Source organism: Grus americana, chromosome 12 (genome assembly GCF_028858705.1).
Source record: "Grus americana isolate bGruAme1 chromosome 12, bGruAme1.mat, whole genome shotgun sequence".
In the NCBI taxonomy this organism is placed as follows: domain Eukaryota; kingdom Metazoa; phylum Chordata; class Aves; order Gruiformes; family Gruidae; genus Grus; species Grus americana.
In genome coordinates this window covers 16,595,330-16,615,828 of record NC_072863.1, presented here as the reverse complement: position 1 = coordinate 16,615,828, position 20,499 = coordinate 16,595,330, and the positions used below count along the sequence as shown (strand labels likewise).

The following is a 20,499-nucleotide window of genomic DNA, read 5'->3' as shown; positions in this document are numbered from 1 at the left end:
CACTTTGTGTGCAAGGTCCTGGTTACATCACTTCCCAAGTTTCCTGCTGCTTGACCCATAGTGCAGGCCTAGCGTAAACTGGGTAGAAAGCTTGCTTTTCAAAGACAGTGAGCTGTTGGAGTGAGTCCAGAGGCAGCCAAGATGATCAAAGCGCTGGAGCACCTCTCCTATGAGGACAGGCTGAGAGAGTTGGGGTTGTTCAGCCTGGAGAAGAGAAGGCTCTGGGGAGATCTAATTGCGGCCTTCCAGTACCTAAAGGGGCCTACAGGAAAGCTGGGGAGGGACTGTTTATGAGGGAGTGTAGTGACAGGACAAGGGGTAATGGCCTTAAGCTGAAGGACGGTAGACTTAGATCAGATATTAGGAAGAAATTCTTTACTGTGAGGGTGGTGAGACACTGGAACAGGTTGCCCAGAGAAGCTGTGGATGCCTCATCCCTGGCAGTGTTCAAGGCCAGGTTGGATGGGGCTTTGGGCAACCTGGTCTAGTGGAGGGTGTCCCTGCCCATGGCAGTGGGGGTTGGAACTAGATGAGCTTTGAGGTCCATTCCAACCCAAACCATTCTATGGTTCTATGATTCCTAACAGTAAAATACCACCACTACCTCCTACCTGTGCTAACAGTGGGGTGTCTGAACCTAGAAATACTCAAAAGCAGTCAAAGCTATTAGTATTTCAGAGGAAATGGAAAACTGATCTGTCTGATCCACCCAACTGGCTCTCAGGACTCTACAGAAGCAGCAGTTAGGTATCTGGAGCACTGCACTCAAAACTCTATCCTTGAAAACATCTATGTAGTCTTAAAAGTCCCAGGGTTGCCTTGAGAAAGAAGTTCTAAAATATACAAAATCTTTTCAGTGTGAATGTAAGTGCTGGAGAATTGTCTCGAGGAACCAGGCAGCATCAACGGAAGAGTTCCATGTTATCTCATCAAGCCACAGAAACAGAGCTTGCTTGGATTGCTGCTACAGATGTGGGAAAGGTAATCTTGATGTGTAGTTAGCTGCTGGCCTTTCTTTTGTAATTGCTAAGTAGCACTTGTATAACTCTACCATTTACACACTGTCATGTTTGTTTAATCAGCCCTCACAACAGCCCTGTGAGGTAGGCGAGTAAGCTGCAAAAGGAGGATACTACTTACCCTCACTTTACACTAAAGCATCAGACCTATAGATGAGACAGTTGTTCTCAGTCCCATTTCCTGGATGGGGAAATTCAGCAAAATGACCTGTCTGAGGCCAGAAAGGGAGTCCAGGATTTTGATGAACTGTAGACTCCTGCTCAGTAAGGCCTCTGTTTTCACTCATTTCAACATCGGTCCAAGGAAGAATTTAACACTTCACATTTAGTTTTCACTTAAATTCTGACTCAAGGCATGAAATGTCTGGAAATGTACAAGTAATCTGTTAACTTACTGGTCTGGTAAGATGTGCTGGTAATCATGCTAGAAGTATTCAGCAGCCTTAGACTCACAGCTAGGAGCTACTTATTGATATGTATATACATACATAGAGAAGTACACACCATTTACTGCACATTGATAACTACTTTCACAGGATACAGTTTTCATATACAAAGGTTAAACTTTTTGAATTATTAAAACATTGCCATCCTGAACATAAAGCAAACTTTTTTTTTTAGTTTGAAACAAGGTACTCTTTATACAAACCTAATTCTGAATCAAAAGCCTTCACTGAAAATAGTCCCCCTCTCATTCCTGCTGTCTAAAATGCGAGATTTCACTGGCATTTGCACTTCAACATGAAGCATGGTCTCAAAGTTAGTAACTGTGTACTGATTCTTACGTCTCAAAGACTGCATGTAGGAGTTCCTCCTGAGAAATGAGTTAAGAATTGCTTATAAAACTCTATTCATACAAAGAATTTTGAACCTTTGGACTAGCATCTGGTGACTTCGGGGATTTCAAAGCTTCAGATTCATGTTAGCCTGAATTACAAAGATGAGATAGTTCCTGCTTTTATTTCTGTAGGGTCAGAAATGATACAAGCCAATTTATTACCTGATTTCATGTTGTAATGAAGGAAACCAATTTTTAATGGGGTTATTTCCTTTCAGTCTGTTACTGAAGATGAGGAACTACAGCTCTGTGTGTTTTCTTTCTTTTTTTAAATGTGTCTCTCTAACAGGAGCTACTTACTGGAGAAGGCATTCACTTTCCCCTCTGTGGCTGTAGTCTGTGGGAGAGCTCCTAACAAAGTTCTTTGTTAGTGTTTGTAAGACTGGAGATGAGGTTTAATTGAGGGATTTGTGCTGAATGTTCTTTCGCTTTGAGTCTTAGTGCTGCAATGCTTGACGTTTTCCTTTCAACTGCTGCTGGATCAGTGAAGGCAGTAAGAGCAGGGTCTGACGGGGGTCCAGGAGCTTTCATTAGTACTGAAGCTGTTGTCATGAGAGGATTTAAAGCATTGAGAAACCTGTATTTGAAAGAAGTCAATATTATCCAAATTAAGAATTGTTTTGGAGAACAAGTACTTACTGAGTTGCAGCTTACCCCACCCAAAGTATTAGAAAATAATGTGCCAAAATTTCCAATTTCTTCCAAATATACGTTTTGTTTCCCAGAATGTATTTTAGCTATATTTTGCAGTATAGTGTCTTGCCCTTAAAAAAAAAACAACCCCCAAAACCCCACCCCAAACAAAAAACCAAACACTTTTAACTAAAACAAGTAAGAAAGATGATCAGACATGGCATGCAGATACCTAGAACAGCAACCGTTTGCTTAACTCCTATTGCTAAATCCTTTCTAAACAAACCTTGGATGCTGTAGATCAGCCTGTTCTGTGAAAGCAATAAACCACCTCATAAAAAGACCAATTTATGTGGCTGTTTATGCAGCCAATTTGTTTAGACAAGTTATTTCATGTGAAAAGCAGCATTTGTCTGTTAATGTGGAACTATGACACAGGCTATAATTTCAGCAAGAAGAGAATGCTAATTTTTTAAAATATACGTGTATCTACACACCTGTTATATGTATACACAGACACACTGCACACATGCTTTTTTCCTATCTTATGGGGTGCACTAGAGCAGCATTTTGCTGATAAATTTCAGGTTGCTGGGCAAGAAAGCCCAGACAGCAGGTTTAGCCGAAATAAATTGCTGGAGTTCCAGGTGTCTGACTACAGAGAAAGAAAAGGAGTGTAGCTGTGGGCTTGCTCTGTGTTGAGAACACATCACCTGCCAAAGGAAAAGGACTGGCTTTTAGTAGAACATTAAGAATCAGGAAGATTCTCTCTTTCTCTCAATCTCTCTCTTTCTAGAGCTGTGTCACTCCTGCATATGTAGCCAGGCTCCTGGTCTCCTGAGAAGAAATGTCTAATACCTTTATTCCATCAAATCACCTACAAGCCATGTCTGTCTGCAGTCACATCTTTATGATGTATACTCTATGTCAGTCTGTGAGATAAGGATGGAGCTGGAGCCACTTAGATTGCAGCAGTCTGTGTGAAGACTGGAGTTCAGTGAGACCAAAATGTCAGTAAGTACACATAATTGTTCTTCAAACAGCAAATACATGTTAAGTTTTTACTAGCACGACTTAAAACTAGATCTTGCTATTCCTAATCCAGTGATCCTACACAGGAACTAACCCTGGTTTAGTAAGTTTGTTTATCTATGGGAGCACGTTTATTGAGAACATGTGAGTATCAAACTAATAAAAAATGCAGCATTTTTAACACTTTTGAGATTTAGAAAAAACATTTAGTTCTATACCTTCCAAAATGTGGATTTAAAATAGGATTTCTGAAGAGAGAAGTCCAGGTAAGGCTGTTGAGGCCAAATGGCCCTAAGGTTGAAGGACTAAAGGCTGGAGACATGGATGGCACAGCCAGTGTTGAAAGAGGCATTGACCTCCACGTGTGATCTAGGAGGGGAGAATGACTCAGTGGAACATCCAAAAATAGACCAAGAGGGTGCGTTAAGGAGATTCCTGGAACAGTCCCCAGAATGTCATTTTTTTCACGTTTTCTCCACTTTGCCCTTCTGTTTTGGAACCAGACCTTCAATAAGAAATTATAAAGGCATTAGCTGAACTTACTCTGCAGTTTGTCTTACCAGCTACTACTGCATGCAGTGATACAGGCGGCAAAATATTTACTGTTAAACCAACAACCACTTCTTTAATATAAAAGATCCATTCATAAATGCCTTAGTGGGTTTATTAAGAAATAAATCAGTTATAAATATTGTAAATTTGACTACTCTCTAGCTCTGACTGAATAGTCCCATATGTTTTAAAGCCATTGTAATATATAAACCTATCACCTGAGAACTCATCATCAGTTATTAAGAATGATCATTCTTCCTTTCCTAAGCAATTTATTGAAAATTAAATTTCAACAAAGCCATTCAAGAGGTTGCTATTTCTGTACAGACACCTCTGGAAGCAACTTAATCATGACTGTAAGAGTAACTAGGCTAAATATATGGTGTGTGCTTTTTATCTCGATAGCTGGGCCATACATTTTTATACAGAGGATTCAAAAGTAAAATAAGCAGCTTTTGTTAACTACCATAAATGCAAACAGCATACAGTTACATGAAAGTGATTAATGAATTGCAGTGAAAGCCAATACTAAACTAGAAAAATCTAGTAAGCAGTATTACAACAGGGTATCAAGCTGTTCCTAAAGGGGCTTTAGCTAGTATTGGTTTTGTGTAGTAAGCCATTGAGTATATTGCCTCTTCAAGCCTGACTAGTCATTATTTTAGCCCATTAAACATCTTTTAAAGATTTTAGTCAATCGAATCTACAGATCAAAAAACTGACTCTTCACACTGTTATTCTTTAACATTCACTGAGCAGAACCTTTCAGACCCAGGATGGTAGCAGAGAGTGAAGAGCATCAGCTCTAAAACAAGGCAGTGAGGACCTAAACCCAGGATATTTAAAAATGGATGCTGCCTATGTTGAACACTCAACATCCAAATGTACTTGGCTGCTCAGGTCTTCTAGCCCCCTCTGCAATGGAGGCCATTTAAGGTGCATTCTGAACTGGATCTGGATTTGGAAGAAAGGCATTAGCTATGGCCCATCATCTTATTCAGCAGTCTTGTATATAACTACTATTGATATTCAGTGCTTGCAAGCATCTTCTATGTATAGTACTTGAATGCTCTAATCAGGATTCAATATTTAGTAGAGTGGTAACACAAGGAACAAGAGTTGTTGGAAAGGACAACTTCTGTCCTGTACAGAATTACGACTTTCTGAAATTCACTTCTCATTTAGGACAAAGGTAGACTTTAAATATGAAGTTCTTTTACCATACAATGTAGATAACTTCATAATAAGAATGTAGCAGTCACTAAACCAAACTAAAAATCATAAAATTAAATTGCAAAAATTTAAGTCTTAAAAAATTACAACAGATGCTAAAAATAGTTATTCATTTGGTATTAGTATTTCTGAAAGTAAAATTCTATAGAAATCTTCATTGTGACAAAATCTTTGGATGCATAATTTTTATGGATGCATAGATTATTTTAATAGTTGCTTTTTTGTATCTGCAATTATATTTCAGTCAAAAATGTTTTCAAAGAGTTTTAAATTTCTATTGTGTAGCAATTAAAAATCAGGTTTGGGGGGTTCCCAGCTTCACTGCTTGCTTTAATCTCAGACATGCCATATAACTATTTCCAGTGACGTGACTTACCTTCAGGTGCTTAAAGAACGAGTGGTGTGTTTGGAAGGAAAGCCCTCCACACACCAGGGTGCTGATACCCAAACCAGGAGACTATAGCATGCCACAGCCTTGCTGTCCTGAGTTTGATGTTGCTCCTATAAATGTCAATAACAATTTACTCTTTCAAAGCACTTGCTATAGGGTTTTCAGGAGCCAGCTGAAGAATTACTACTCTACTCCTTTCACTGCATACATTATCTTTACACTGGGAAGTTGCTGTTCTCCTAGAGGAGGGATTCACACCCCTCAGGTCAGAATTGTCAGACTGTACAAGCAGTCAGCAGAGGGAGATGCCCTTAGAAGAAAAGTCATCAAAATTTTGAAGTTGGTACTTAAAATTCTTGAGTGCTCTGACTCATTCTTTGGCCATTTCTCCAGTAACCACAGGCTTTAAATGATCAGATGCCTTACAAAGGAATATCTGAACCAGTGAAACACCAGACAGCTATGCCTGCATGACAGTGAGGACTAGACACTTCATCTGTATTCATCCAAGACAGGGGTCTGGTAAGAAAAATTAACTCAATTACTGGGATCAGCTGACTTTAAATCACTGTTAACCAGTAATCCCAAATATTTGTAAGTGGAGCTTAACTGAGAACTCACAGAAGACCACCAACTCAAGGGAGTTAGTGTTTTCTATGAAAATAAAATCCAATTAAAAAGGCAGTGAACTGATAAAGCCTTTCCTAAAAAGGATAAAACAAATGCTGCACAGGTACTAATTTCCTTACTAAATCTTAGCATTGTTCTTCAATCCGTTCTTCATAAAGTAACCTAACACAAAATGAGACATCTGCTTTTCTGCTTTTTCTATCCTAAAGTAAATCCATTTGATCACTCAGACATGCACTTTGACTGCAAAATAACTTTTTTAATGTTACAGGTGATTTGGGGTTTACAACCAAACTTATTTAGTCATCTCTCAGATTTTGTATTTAACAAACTGGAAGGAAATACCAGCATAGATAGCTAATAATTATCTTTAGAAAAAAAAATAAAGCAAACAGCATTCAGTTCCTTACTGGTACAAGCTCATCAATGCAAGTGATAAAAGGGGCAAAGGCATGCCTCATACCTTACCTTGACATGACAAACAGCTTTCAAAATTTAGTGCGTACATTAGTCATTAACATTCAGATTAGTCATCTTGAACCTTTTGTTAAGCAGTTTTCCTGTGCTTCGAATAAAAGGCTTAACTTGCCTTTACTCTATTTTCAGGCACATCTGAAGTGCCAAACTAAACATAAGAGAAACTGCTATACCAGTCTTAAGATTTTTATGGTGTGACTGTAATATCAGTGGTAAAATACTTTGGAAAAAATGCATTACTTAATACTCAAAGATGAGTTTTAAACTACTAAGTTTGAACTGTATGCTAAATATTACCCAGATTATTTTTGTAATTACTAGCACTGCACATATCTGACAAAAGAGATTTAGATCTTTTTAAAAGAAGAAGCTGTGTGTAAAATTGATAGCTTGCTTTCTGTAGTTTTCTTTAAAAATGTATCCTATTTAATTTATGTAATACCTAACGATGATAAAAAGACACACAGATGTGGCTAACTGTATCGTGTTTCTGCTGTAGCTGAATACAGGATCATAATCAGAAAACATGACAAGGATGCTTAGATCAGTTGTATTTTTAAGCTCATGTTTTAACACTGATGGAGTTTATTGTACTGAAATACCCAAGTAATGTTTCACTCCTCACATTAAGAAAATAAAATATTCCTTTAACTTTTTCTTATTTCCCCCCCATCCTAACAATACAAATTACAAGCAGCAGAATGGCAACAACAGATGTGAATGCTACTGAAGAGCATCCCAACATGGCTTCAGATTATGAAAAGGTTTTGCAGACTCTCAGACTACCCCTTTCCCAAGGTAAGGAATACAAAGATTCTTGCTGCCATCTCCCTTCATCTGTACAAGCAAATAACGGGGGTTGCATGAGGGGAATCTCTTTGAAGTGATGCTGAAATGAGAATATGTTCAGGGGCAATTTTTTCTTGTTTGTTCGTTTTCATCCAAGACTCAAAATGCAAGAGAGGGACAATGTAGTTGCTGGTACCCATTTCAGCTGGTTGATGGAGGGTTCTCCCCAGAGAAGCAGACCTCAATTTGAAAACATGCTGAGGTGAAGAATTGATCTGATTGCATTTGGTAAGATTAGTTTCCTGGGTTTACACCCATGTAAATAAAAAGATACCATTTTTCATGCCAGCTGGTTCAGCCACATACCGTGGGAGAGGCATGGAGTCTTTCTTTCACAAAAGACACCATACAGAGCAACTATGAGCATAGGCAAATGAGACAAGTATTTGGGAATTAAGATAGCTTGTTAAGTACAGTACATCACCATCTATATAGTAGCTGTTCCTATGCATCCTCTTACCTCCAGGCTAAGTTGTCTCCCATCTACCACAGGACAAGAACACATACACAGGCAGAGGCACTGTGCACCGAAAGTTCACCGTAAGTGAACTGTGCTGACTGTGTGCTCGAGCACAGGAGACTTGTGTTAAGATCTGACAAGGAGTAAGGAGGTGCAAGGAGCAACTCTCTGCTGTTCCTTCCATCCACTGGGGATACATTAACTCATTCTATTTTGCTTGTTAACTCCTTTTTGACTCCATCAAACCTAACATTTCCATTTCTTTTAGATGAGTCATTAGGAAAGGAGTTTCTCTCTGCCATCTACCATTGCACCATTCCTTCACAGGTCAAATGGACTACAGAGCAAGTACCCCACAACACAACTGTGACAGGAACAGGTAAGTTAACAGCTTTTCACTCGTGTCCTTTCCACTGGTAGATGCCATGTGTAATTGCCAGATATTGGGGTATTTCACTAACTAGAGGTTTTAGTGATTGAAGGTGGTAGGGAGAGGGGAAGGCACATAATTTCCTCTAAGTCCACTAAAGAAATATGAAAAGTACATCTAGTTATTCTCAGATGAGTCAATTATGAAGTATCATTCATACTTCTAAAGTCTTTTCTGAAGATGGTGCGTTTGAAAATAAAAAGCTAAAAAACTTAGAGCTTTACAGATGTTAGCTAGCGTGAACCATTTCAGATCCAGTGACTGAAGCAATGACAACATATATAAGCAAGGATCTGGCATCAACAGTAAAAAAGCATTGCAGGAGTAAGTAGGGCTGTCACACTGAGCAGCTGTGCCAGTTCTCAAGTCTTTCACAAGTATCCACGTACCCAGAGCTGTGCTGGAACAGTAGTTCAGTCAATATCTGACATACAGTATGAGCCAAATTTAGTATAATTGTCATTTTGAGCTTAAAAATACTTTGAAAGCCTTCACACCTTTTGAAACATCATTTTTTAAAAAAAAGAAAAGCTAGTGTTTCTGTATAAAAAGGGATTTCTAGCTTAGACAAGAGATGAATCTAAAGAAACTGTTTCTAAGAGGTATTGTTAAGTATGAGTTCTTAGAGTCAGGAAAAGCTACTAGGGTCATTCATAGTTTAAGAAAACTGCAGGCTACAAGGTGATGAGTTTTGTTTCTGTATGCTGAAGTTCTACGGGCGTTCCTATTATTACAGCCTGGCTAGGCCATAAAATTCTCCTGGGCAGTGCCTGACTGTTGTACAACTGTCAAATTAATCTTTTGTTTTAACCAGTCATTTAGAAGTGTGACTGTTTTGTTGAGCTAAGTTAGGGCAAGAAAAGGGTGTAAGCTTCTCTGAAGCCTAGGTAAATAACTTAGGATGCCCCAGAGGATCCCTCATTTGCTGTAAACCAACTGATTTTTTAATAGTTTTTATAATCTCCACACTCAGGAGACAGTACCTGCCTTTAGACCCGTGAAGACGGCAGCAAACGTGAGCGTGAAGTGCAATCTGGGAATGTTTCTAAGACGCCGCTTGTTTTCCCGTCGCTGAGGTAACTTGCCAATTTCTCCGTCCTTCGAGAACTAACTGAAACGGACGGCGCCGGGCACCCCCGGCCTCCTGCGTCCCCCCTCCGCTATTAACTTCTCGCCCAGCTGAGGAAGAGGCGATAAAGCCTTCTTTTTAATGGCTTTCAGCCCTCGCGAGGTGGCTTTGAAGCCCGGGGAGGCCGCGCAGGGAGGGAGGGAGCGAGGGCCCCTTGGCACCAGCGGCTCTACTGACGAGGCAGCCCCGCTCCGCGCCCCGGCACTCACCTGCACGCGGGCTTCCGTCAGGTCCAGGCGCACGGCCAGCTCCTCTCTGCGGGGGCAGCACACCGTTAGCCGTCGCGCTGCCTCAGCGGCGCCCGCGGCCCCGGCCCAGCCCTCTGCCCGCCCGCGCCGCCCGGGAAGGCCGCCCCCTCCCGCCGGCGGAGGCCGCTACCTGGTGAACACGTCGGGGTAGTGGGACTTGCGGAAGGCGCGCTCCAGCTCCTCCAGCTGGAAGGTGCTGAACGTGGTGCGGTACCGCCGCTGCTTCCTCTTCAGCGGACCCGGTGCCTCGCCGCCCGCTGCCGCCGCTCCGGGCGGGCGCCCCCCTCGCCCCGTCGCCGCCGGCTCCTCCGCGGGGGCGCGCGCTCGGGCGGGCCGCGGCGGCGCCGCGCGCTCCTCGCCTGAGGAGAGAGAAGCGGGGAGTTACCGAGGCGAGCGGGGAGCGCCCCGTCGCCCCACCGCCAGTGCTGCCGCCCCTCACCCTGCCGCCCCGTGGCGGGGCCCCGGCCCAGGATGCTGTCGATGAAGTAGGAGGTGAGGAGGTGCAGAGCCGGCGGGGCGGCGGGGGTCGCGCTCTGCATAGCGGCGGGCTGGTGGCGGGCAGGGCCCCCGCGCCGCGCCGGGTTTTATTGGCGCGGGCAGCACCCGGCTCCGCGCCCCGGCATTAGCATTTCATTAGCGCGCTGGCGTCAAGGCCGGGGGTGGGACGCGCCGAGCCCCGCTCGCCGTGCAGGGGCCGGGCCCGCGGCGGCCTCTCCCCGGGCGGGCAGAGAGCCGCCCGGTCGGGGTTGCCCCGCCGCGATGCCGACCCACGGCCGGGCCCTACCCTTGGGCCGAAACCGCCCGCTCCCGGCAGGCGGGCCGGCGATGACTTTTTGAAGCCTGCTTCGAGGGCGCGGGTTTGGAGCGGCTGCGCTGAAGCTGTTCCCATGCCCGCCGGGATGCGGGAGAGTTGTTCGGTTTGTCGGGAGCTGCCTCTGCTGGGTCGAGATCGTGTTCACCCCCTGCGTTGCTGCTGGGAAGAAGGGAGCAAGGCGTGGCAGCACCTGCCTGAGCTCAGGGAGTGCGAGGGGGAACTTGTTGCTTACACAGAAGAAGGGTCAGTAGAGTTTGACTCTATTGCTTCTGCTGAACTTAAACTTGTTGAATTCAGCTTTTTAAGACTGACCTTGCAAAGTGCTGTGTGCCGACAAGTGCAGGGAAAATGCACAAAACCATGCAAGATTGAGCCTTTTTTCCTGGAGATCTTTAATTCCACTCCTGATAGAATTCTGTTGTTGGTGCTGTTACAGGAGGTCTGGAAACTATTTCGTACACAGACTTCCAGCAGTTCTGTGATCTTACTATGGTGTATTGCTAGAGACTGATAGAACTTAGATGACAAAATGGCTTGATCCTGAGGTCTAGATTTTGGGGTATGAAAATAAAGTATGAGTTTCTAGAGGGTCATACAGAGAGTGCAGCAGAAAAGGGCTTAAAAAAATAAAATAAAAAATCCCAGTGGCTGAAAGCTCAAGCCAGACAAATTTAGATTAGAAACAAGGCATAGATTTAAAAATCTATGTGTTTATAACTAACCTTTGAAACAACATAGCTGGTGAAGTTCTGGGTTCTCTGTCTGTCTTTGCATCAAGGCTGGATGGTTTACATTTTAGCTGAAGACAAAAAGGCTGTCAGCATGGAGATGTTTCCTGAATCTGACCTGTCTTATACCAGATGACTGGCCAAATAATCTTTTGGTTCCTTCTGGCATGGTAGTCCACAAACAAATGATTTGTTGCTTTTGTCCTCCTCTCCTCATACCTCACTGGGGCTGTGTGAGTGCTTTAGTGCTTCCATCTTTGGTTACCGACAGACATCCTTCTTGCTGTCTCACTGCTTTTCCACAAGGCTCTTCATTGAGTCAGCCCTCAACTTCATTCCTTTTGCTACGAAAATTGTCTTTGGCCTGAAGCAATACCTTCGTGAACCCATTCCTGCAGTGTCTTCCATGAGAAGCTTTAGGAAAGCACTTACCGATGCTAGCTCTTGAAAAAGTAAGCTGCCTTTATGAGAGTTGACTATATTTGAGGGTAACATTTCAGAAAGTGAGTTTTTACATAGTTTTCTTGACCTTTCCCAGATTCTTGTCCTGTTCAGATCCTGACCCTCAGCTTCAAACCTCAGACTGCATTTTCTCTCTTTGGCTTTGTAACATCCTACTTATGTTTGTAGAAGCATGTCATCAGAGGAGAACTAAGGTAAGAGCCATATAATAGTGGTAAGTGCTGAGGGGAGCACAGGAAGGGACAGAGATCATGTAACTGAACTCCTGCATCCCCACACATGGCTGCAGTTTTCAGCTGGGGCCATTTTAGAGGAGTAGGGTTTGGAAGTCATCTTCCCTTTTCAAGATGTGCGTGGAAAACACAAGGTCCATCTGTGGCCTTTTAGAGGGGCTGGGGGCTGTGCGTGTGCAGCCTTTAAACTCAGAATGGAGAGAGAAAACTCTTAATCTTCTCCATCTGCCATGAGTTTACCTGGCATACTGAAGGCAAACAGCATACCCTGTGTTATGGACAAAGGCTTCCTGCTGCATAAATTCTGTGGGTGGTGTGGGCCTTTGGCTGAGGGAACCCAACACTGTTTGACACAGAAGAGCTTATGTTAAATATATGGGTTTTTTTCCATACAGATCAAACAAAATGAAATATTTAATTTCTCCTTGTGTTCACATGCAGTCAAGTGTGTGTTTCCTATGGTACCATAAATTTGCTTTTACTAACAGGTAAACAGGATGTGTGTGCTATAAGTAGTGGAAGTATTGTACGTGTATTGCCTTTGCATTTTGGGAGTGACTGTAAGGTTCTCTGGTCCACAGAGTGACTGAAAAATCTTCTGTCTAGAAGCACTATCCCTAGTGCTTTTGCTAGGTGCAAAAGTTTTTTTAATTTGGATCCCAGGACATTTCTTCAGTTGTTGCGTTTGCTTCTGAGCTGTTCATTGCTAAACCATTCTGAATCATTGGTGAAGGTAGGTGTGTTTTGTGCTTTAAAAGCGTTAACTTTTATAGGAAGAAATGAATATTTGGGAATTATAAAAAATGAAAGTAGATAAACTTAGCATTTTAAAATGATGTCTGTTTCAGGGTCTGCACAGTCACCTGCAAGAATGTAGGGATGCAATTCAGTTGTAGTGGATAGTGGAAAAAATTTCCTAGTATATCATAGGAGTATTGGGATGTGGTCTGGGAGTAGTACAGTGCAGCGGTCATAGGCCAGTCCTGCACAAGTCTAGGTTAAATTGCTAAAATTTACTAGCTATGCTCAGTGCTCTCTTTTAAAAAATGATGTAGAGGGTGTGTGCGTGTGTGCAGTTGTCTGTGCTATGCTCCTTGACCAAATGGGCTGCCTCCCCTTCCTGTTCTTCCTTATGTGCCTCCAAGAATTCTCTAGACACTTTTTTTTCTGACAAATTCCCTGATAGTTCAGCATCTCAGGGCACTGCCATTGTTTTGTCTGCTTGCGATTGTATTTTTAGCAGCTTTTGGCTTCACATATGGAAGACCTTACCTGTGTTTAAAGGCTTAGGCACTCATTTGTGGTGGAAAGAACAATGGTTCTATGCATACTATGGACCAAATGTCTATAATACAGTTTCTTTCAATTCCAAGAAACAGAATTTGAGTGATCTAATTTCCTCTGGCCACAAGAAACTTTGTCAGAAACTTGTCAAGGAATCTATTGGTTGTGGAATACCTTGTGATGTGCTTCCTTCCCAGGTTATAGTCGCACATGTGTCTTTGCCCAAAAAGGAGCCTCTGAATCTTGGAGAACAGGCCCAGGAACTCCAATGAGATCTCCCAGAGCCAAAAGTGACTAAGTTTTGTTACTTTTGTGTTCCAAACAAACCAAATACAAGAACAACTCAAACAGCAGATAAAGTACTATTATCTCCTTGCTAGTTGTTCAGCAACAGCCATCTGACGCAGGCTGATTTTTGCAAAAAGTATTTTCCTCCATTGCCCTCAGCAGAGCTATCTATTAGGAAGGTGTTTTTCTTTCTACAGTTGTGTTTTACCAGTGTTTCTTCTTTTGAAACGGATATAAAAATAGCTTTTTTAAATCAAAAAATGACTGGATGAGAAGATCAGTCCTATTTTGTGTTTTTGTGCATCATTCCGAGATGCTTCATTCTTTTATTTGGCAATTTTCTAGCACTCTTCCTATTTTATAATTAAGTGAATAAAGTTACACCTGGAAATTCTCAAGGATGAATATATTACAACCATTATAATTATAACTCATGGCTTAGATGGGTGCACTCTTTGCTGGGTAAAAAACTGGCTGGAAGGCCGAGCCAGAGAGTAGTGGTGAACAGAGTTAAATCCAGTTGGTGGCCGGTCACAAGCGATGTTCCCCAGGGCTCGCTCAGTCTTGGGGCCGGTCTTGTTTAATATCTTTATCAATGATCTGGATGAGGGGATTGAGTGTGCCCTCAGTAAGTTTGCAGATGACACTAAGTTGGGAGGGAGTGTCGATCTGCTTGAGTGTAGGAAGGCTCTGCAGAGGGATCTGGACAGGCTGGATCGATGGGCCAAGGCCAGCTGTATGAGGCTTAACAAGGCCAAGTGCCAGGTCCTGCACTTTGGTGACAACAACCCCAGGCAACGCTACAGGCTTGGGGAAGAGTGGCTGGAAAGCTGCCAGCAGGAAAAGGACCTGGAGGTGCTGGTCAACAGGAGGCTGATTATGAGCCAGCAGTGTGCCCAGGTGGCCAAGAAGGCCACCAGCATCCTGGCTTGTATCAGGAATAGTGTGGCCAGCAGGAGTAGGGAAGTGATCGTTCCCCGGTACTTGGCTCTGGTGAGGCCGCACCTTGAGTACTGTGTTCAGTTTTGGGCCCCTCACTACAAGAAAGACATTGAGGTGCTGGAGCATGCCCAGAGAAGGGCAACAAAGCTGGTGAAGGGTCTGGAGCACAAGTCTGATAAGGAGTGTCTGAGGGAACTGGGGTTGTTTAGTCTAGAGAGGAAGAGGCTGAGGGGAGACCTTATTGCTCTCTGCAGCTACCTGAAAGGAGGTTGTGGTGAGGTGGGTGTTGATCTCTTCTCCCAAGCAACAAGTGATAGGACAAGAGGAAATGGCATCAAATTGCTCCAGGGGAGGTTTAGGTTGGATATTAGGAAAAATTTCTTCACTGAAAGGGTGGTCAGACATTGGAACAGGCTCCCCAGAGAGGTGGGGAATCACCGTCCGTGGAGGTGTTCAAAAAACATGTATCCTCTGGGATAATGTATTTAAGAAAGGGGAAAAAAACCCCTGCACAACAGCAGCCAGAGAGAGGAGTGAGAAGATGTGAGAGGAACAACTCTGCAGACACCAAGGGCAGTGCAGAAGGAGGGTGAGGAGGTGCTCCAGGTACCGAAGCAGAGATTCCCCTGCAGCCTTTGGAGAAGACCACAGTGAAGCAGGCTGTCTCCCTGCAGCCCATGGAGAATGATGGGGAGCAGAGATTCCACCTGCAGCCCCTGGAGGACCCCATGCTGGAGCAGGTGGATGCCCAAAGGAGGCTGTGACTCCGTGGGAAGCCCACACTGGAGCAGGCTCCTGGCAGGACCTGTGGCCCCATGGGGAGAGGAGCCCACGCTGGAGCAGTTTTGCTGGCAGGACTTGTGACTCCGTGGGGGACCCGCACTGGAGCAGTCTGTTCCTGAAGGTCTGCACCCTGTGGGAGGAACCCACGCTGGATCAGCTGGTGAAGAACTGCAGCCTGGGGGAAGGACTCATGGTGGAGAAGTTCATGGAGGACTGTCTCCTGTGGGAGGGACCCCACACTGGAGGAGGGGCAGAGTGTGAGGAGAGAGGAGCAGCAGAGACAACATGTGATGAACTGAGCACAACCCCCCTTGCCACCCCCCCTGTGCTGCTCTAGGTGAGGAGGTGGAGAAATGAGGAGTGAAGTTGAGCCTAGGAAGAAGGGAGGGGTGGGGGGGAGATGTTTTTAAGATTTGTTTTTATTTTCTTATTAACCCACTCTGATTTCATTGGCAATAAATTAACCTAATTTCCCCAAGTTGAGTCTGTTTTGCCCATGACAATAATTGCTGGGTGATCTCCCTGTCCTTATGTCCACCCACGGGCCTTCTGTTATATTTCCTCTCCCTTGCCCAGCTGAGGAGGGCAGTGACAGAGCAGTTTCGGCGGGCACCGGGCCTCCAGCCAGGGTCAACCCACCACAGTCCTTTTTTGGTGCCCAGCATGGTGCCCAGACAAGGGGACTCATTTCCGAAATAACTTCATAAACTCCTGGGCAAAGAAACACGGCATTGAGTGGGTGTATTACATCCCCTATCACCCACAAGCCTCTGGAAAGATTGAGAGATAGAATGGACTGTTAAAGACTACGTTGAGGCCGTTGGGCAATGGAACATGGAAGCATTAGGATATAAATTTAGCAGAAGCCACTTGGCTGGTTAACACCAGAGGATCTGCTAACCATCCTAGTCCTGCCCAAACAAAGCCCCTACATACTGTGGGAGGAGATAAGGTCCCCGTTATGCACATGAGGAAGTGACTGGGGAAGGTGGTGTGGATTGCTCCTCCCATGGGAAAACGCAAACCCATTCTTGGGATTGTCTTTGCTCAAGGACCTGGGTGTACTTGGTGGGTAATGTGGAAGGATGGGGACACCTGTTGTGTGCCTCAAGGAGATTTAATCTTGGGGGAATAATAATCTGTGATGTGAGTTGTATGTTGTAGGAAGTGATGTAGCAGGAACAACCTGAACCAACAAAGAGTGAGTTTCGTAAGGAACTGGATGAGTGCAATGATGACCCAAGCTAAGCCGGTGTTGGTGCCCAAAAATTGAACGTACTGCTTCTCCTGTCCTGAACACCCATCCTGACAGAACGGGCCCAAGTCATAGGCTGTTCTTATGAACATTTGGAGGAGTGGAGGAAGCCCATGGAGTGGGAGAGTAATATCTATCTGTTAAAGGATGAGATAGTAGTTAATGAGAATATTTAATTCTGTATGTTGGGTATAAAGATGGTTTAAGTATGTAGTATAAGTTGTAAGTTTTGGTAAGAAGGGATTTCAGTAATGAGAATTAAATACAATGGGATGTTTAGAAGCTATATATATGTATTAAATTATGTGGGACCTGAGCATAATGCAAATGGTATGGAATAAGGGGTGGAGACTGTATTGGGTCTGGCTGAGATGGAGTTAATTTTCCCCTAGCAGCCCTCATGGTGCTGTGCGTTGTATTGGTAGCTAGAAAGGTGTTGATAATGCACCAGTTTTTGGCTACGGCTGAGTGGTGCTGGCACAGCATCAAAGCTGTCTCCCCAGCATTGCCTCCCTCACCGGTAGGCTAGGGGTGGGCAAGATCTTGGGAGGGGACTCAGCCAGGACAGCTGACCCAAACTGACCAAAGGGGTATACCATACCATATGACATCTGCTCAGCAATAAAATCTAAGAGAAAGGAGGAGAAGGGAGGGCATTTGTTTTTACAGTGTTTGTCTTCTGGAACAACTGCTACACATACTAAAGCCCTGCTTCCCAGGGAGTGGCCGGACATTGTCTGCTAATGGGAGGTATAGAATAAATCTTTTGTTTTCCTTTGCTTCCATGTGCAACCTTTGTTTTTGCTTTATTAAAGTGCCTTTATCTTGACCCACGAGTTTTTCCCATCTTGTTTCCTTCCCCCAGTGTCCTGCTGAGGAAGGAAGTGATAGAGCGGCTTGGTGGGCACCTGGCCTCCAGCCAAGGTCAACCCACCACACTTCTGTATTTTTTGGATGTCCTAAGGCAAGTCACACTTACATTGTTGACTGGACTTTTGACTTGGTATTTTGGAGTTGTATTGCATCTTGTCTTGAGCTGGACAACCTGTGTTGTAGTTGCTGCCTAATGCCATTGAAAAGTATCCTAAAAGAGTGTGATCTAAATGACATTTTCATCATTTCATGTTTAACCAACCTGGCTGCTACTGCTTTCTTGGTTTTCTTTGACTCCCATACAAAGTAAAATGTGACAGATGAATCATAAAGGTCACCTTGTCCACAAAGTGTTTGAAAGATGAAAAGAAGCATATGTGTATGTTTGTGGATGACAGCAGAGTTGCAGCTGCATGAGGGGGACTGATATTTGCCGTGCTTGAAATGTTTCTTGGTTTGTTTTAAGGGCACATTCATTATGTGCATCAGCATTCTTCATAGTGCTTTAAATACATAAATATATTTTAATGAACTTTAATATTTAGGCTTAGAAAACAAAGCCTGCCTATATTTATATTAAAAGAGAGTTCTGAGATAAAATATGTGATGAGGTTAACAGGCAAAACTTCTTGAAGAAAGTCCAAGAAGTTAGTTTGACAGCTCAGCATGGATCTTTATTGGTTTGAGGAAGGATGGTGACTGCTTACTGGACACTTATGTGCAGAACTTGGATAAAGCAGAAGTGATTCTGATGAGCGCTCTGAGTCAACTTTGGTTGATGTTCCAGGAACCAGATCCTAAAAGATGCTGAACATCTTTAATGCCAATGTACCTCTCCAGATTGTTTCATATTCTTATTAATACAATTGGTATCTCATTGTATTTCTGTTTTTGCACAGCTGCCTGAAGATCTGGGTGAACTCGAAGATCAGCACCTCTCTTGCTATTTATGGGTTTAGATCTAGGTTATGCGTGGCAATCCTGTACATACTGGGGAACTGCAAGACTGAATGTTGTGGGACAGAGCCTTAGCTGGCATAGCTAGGTTCTCTCAAGCCAATTGATACTTATTATACCAGCTTTATTTGAGTGCAGTAACTCTTTTGTAATGGAATCACAGTATGCTGCTTTCCCATTTCAGTTAATAACTTCTGAAAATTATGTAAGTGCTTTTTGCTGATTAGGCATACCTGACTGCTTGGAAAACAATGTGTGCACAACATATGGCAAATCAGCTTCCCTTTCTGTGCTGCATATTCAAGAGCACAATAAAATATTAGTTGGAAAACAAATGAGAGAAAAATTGGGGTGTTGCTGACTAATTCTGGAGAAGCTGCCATGTTGAGATGGCTGACATTGCTGTCATTGTGCTCATTCTGACCAACCAGCCTGGAGCAGATGCCCTTCTGTTGTGTCCCCATCCAAATCTGTTTGCAGTCTTAATTTCACATCTGTCCTTTTCTCCCTTTTTATGCAAGCAAATAAAGCGAGAGCCTCAGTCTTCCCTTTGTGCATTTGGTTCTTGAAGGAGATTGTTCACGAAGGGCAGGCATGTAAGAGGTTGTAAGAGATTCCTGTTGAAATTATACGATAAAGTATTGTGAGGGAGACTTTGAACAACCTAAATGTACTGCACTAAGTGTTCTTTCAGCAGCTGCTGCAGTGCACTATTTTTCAACCCTCTAGGTGAAAAGTGAAGAGCTCTTTGCTGCATGGATACCTCTGGCAGTGCTGTTATGATATTGTAATATTTACTGGATCTGCTAAAGCCACCCCTTTTGGGGTCACAATTATATGAGGCTCTCACCTCTTCTGGAAGGTAAATATTGTATGTTTGAACTTCTAAAATTTTCTAGACTTTGCATTTATGGAGAAAAACTTAAAAACCGAGTAGAGCCTAGGGGCCCAAGTCCAAGGATAATAAAAAGGATAAATAAAAGCAACTCAATATTAAGTTATTTTTTCTTGGCATTCTTAAGACAAAGTGCCAGATAATAGATTAACAAGCCAGTTCCTATCTCTGTTTAAGGGTTCCTTTTTGAGTCTTTCGGAGGGGTGTCAGTCCTCTATCATGGTTGCATATTCCTAGAGTGAAAATTACTCTCTTTTTTCCAAATTACTTTGTATAGGGACTAACTGGACAGAATGTTGGACTACATTTGGAAGACCAAGTTCCTGGTTCCTCTGCTGGCCCACTAGGACAAATCACTGTATATTTATGACTCATTTATTCATACGTAAAATTGGAATAGTCATACTGTCTTTGCTAAATGTTGGATTTTGCTAATAAATTATCTCTGGGAAGCTGAGTGTGGTTAAAATACTTCACAGTTGATGTTTACCCATTTATGATTGTAAAATGGATTATACACTTAGCTTTTTGCCTTTTTAACCCCTAAATATAAACTTGTTTGCTTCAAAATAAGCACTGAAAAATCTGTTTCTGATTAATTTGTTTTCTGTATGCAAGTTAATTACCATGCCTACTTTAGAAATGAGTCTTTACCAGATATGTTCTTCAGTATTGTCTGAGGTCCTCCAGAGTTTCTTTATGCAAATCTGGAGATACCCAGTTCTTCCCAAACATTGCAGGTACTATGGCTAGTTCCAACTCACTTCAGTGTTTACAGACAGGAACTGAAGTCACTGAACTTCAAAGAGTGTGAGCTGTCTAGTATTGTGCAAGGGATGGCTCTGCTGCCATCTCTGTGTTATCCCTGTCTCACTCCTCCACAACTGGAGTAAGTGATTGCTGCTTCATCCTATTTCTTTATATCACTTTTTGCTGCTGCCATCATTTTACATGGGGAGCTGAGGCACGGAGAGATGGAACAGCGTAGGAAAGGTGGTGGGCTGTTCTGTGTATATAAAGTGATTGCCCGTGTTCAGCCCTATTGACTGAACTGTCAGACTGTC

The 20,499-nt window shown here is 43.3% G+C and overlaps 1 protein-coding gene across 1 annotated transcript; it reads right to left on the bottom strand.

The window, feature by feature from the left end:
- Window positions 1–1,063: 1,063 nt before the first annotated feature.
- LOC129211958 (homeobox protein ARX-like) lies at window positions 1,064–10,545 on the bottom strand. Its single transcript, XM_054839787.1, has 5 exons — window positions 10,361–10,545; window positions 10,052–10,280; window positions 9,883–9,928; window positions 3,741–4,027; window positions 1,064–2,434 (listed from the first exon to the last, which is right to left on the bottom strand). The coding sequence occupies exons 1-5, from the start codon at window positions 10,458–10,460 to the stop codon at window positions 2,209–2,211; spliced, it is 888 nt and encodes a 295-aa protein (XP_054695762.1). The 5' UTR covers window positions 10,461–10,545; the 3' UTR covers window positions 1,064–2,208.
- Between the last annotated feature and the right edge of the window lie 9,954 nt (window positions 10,546–20,499).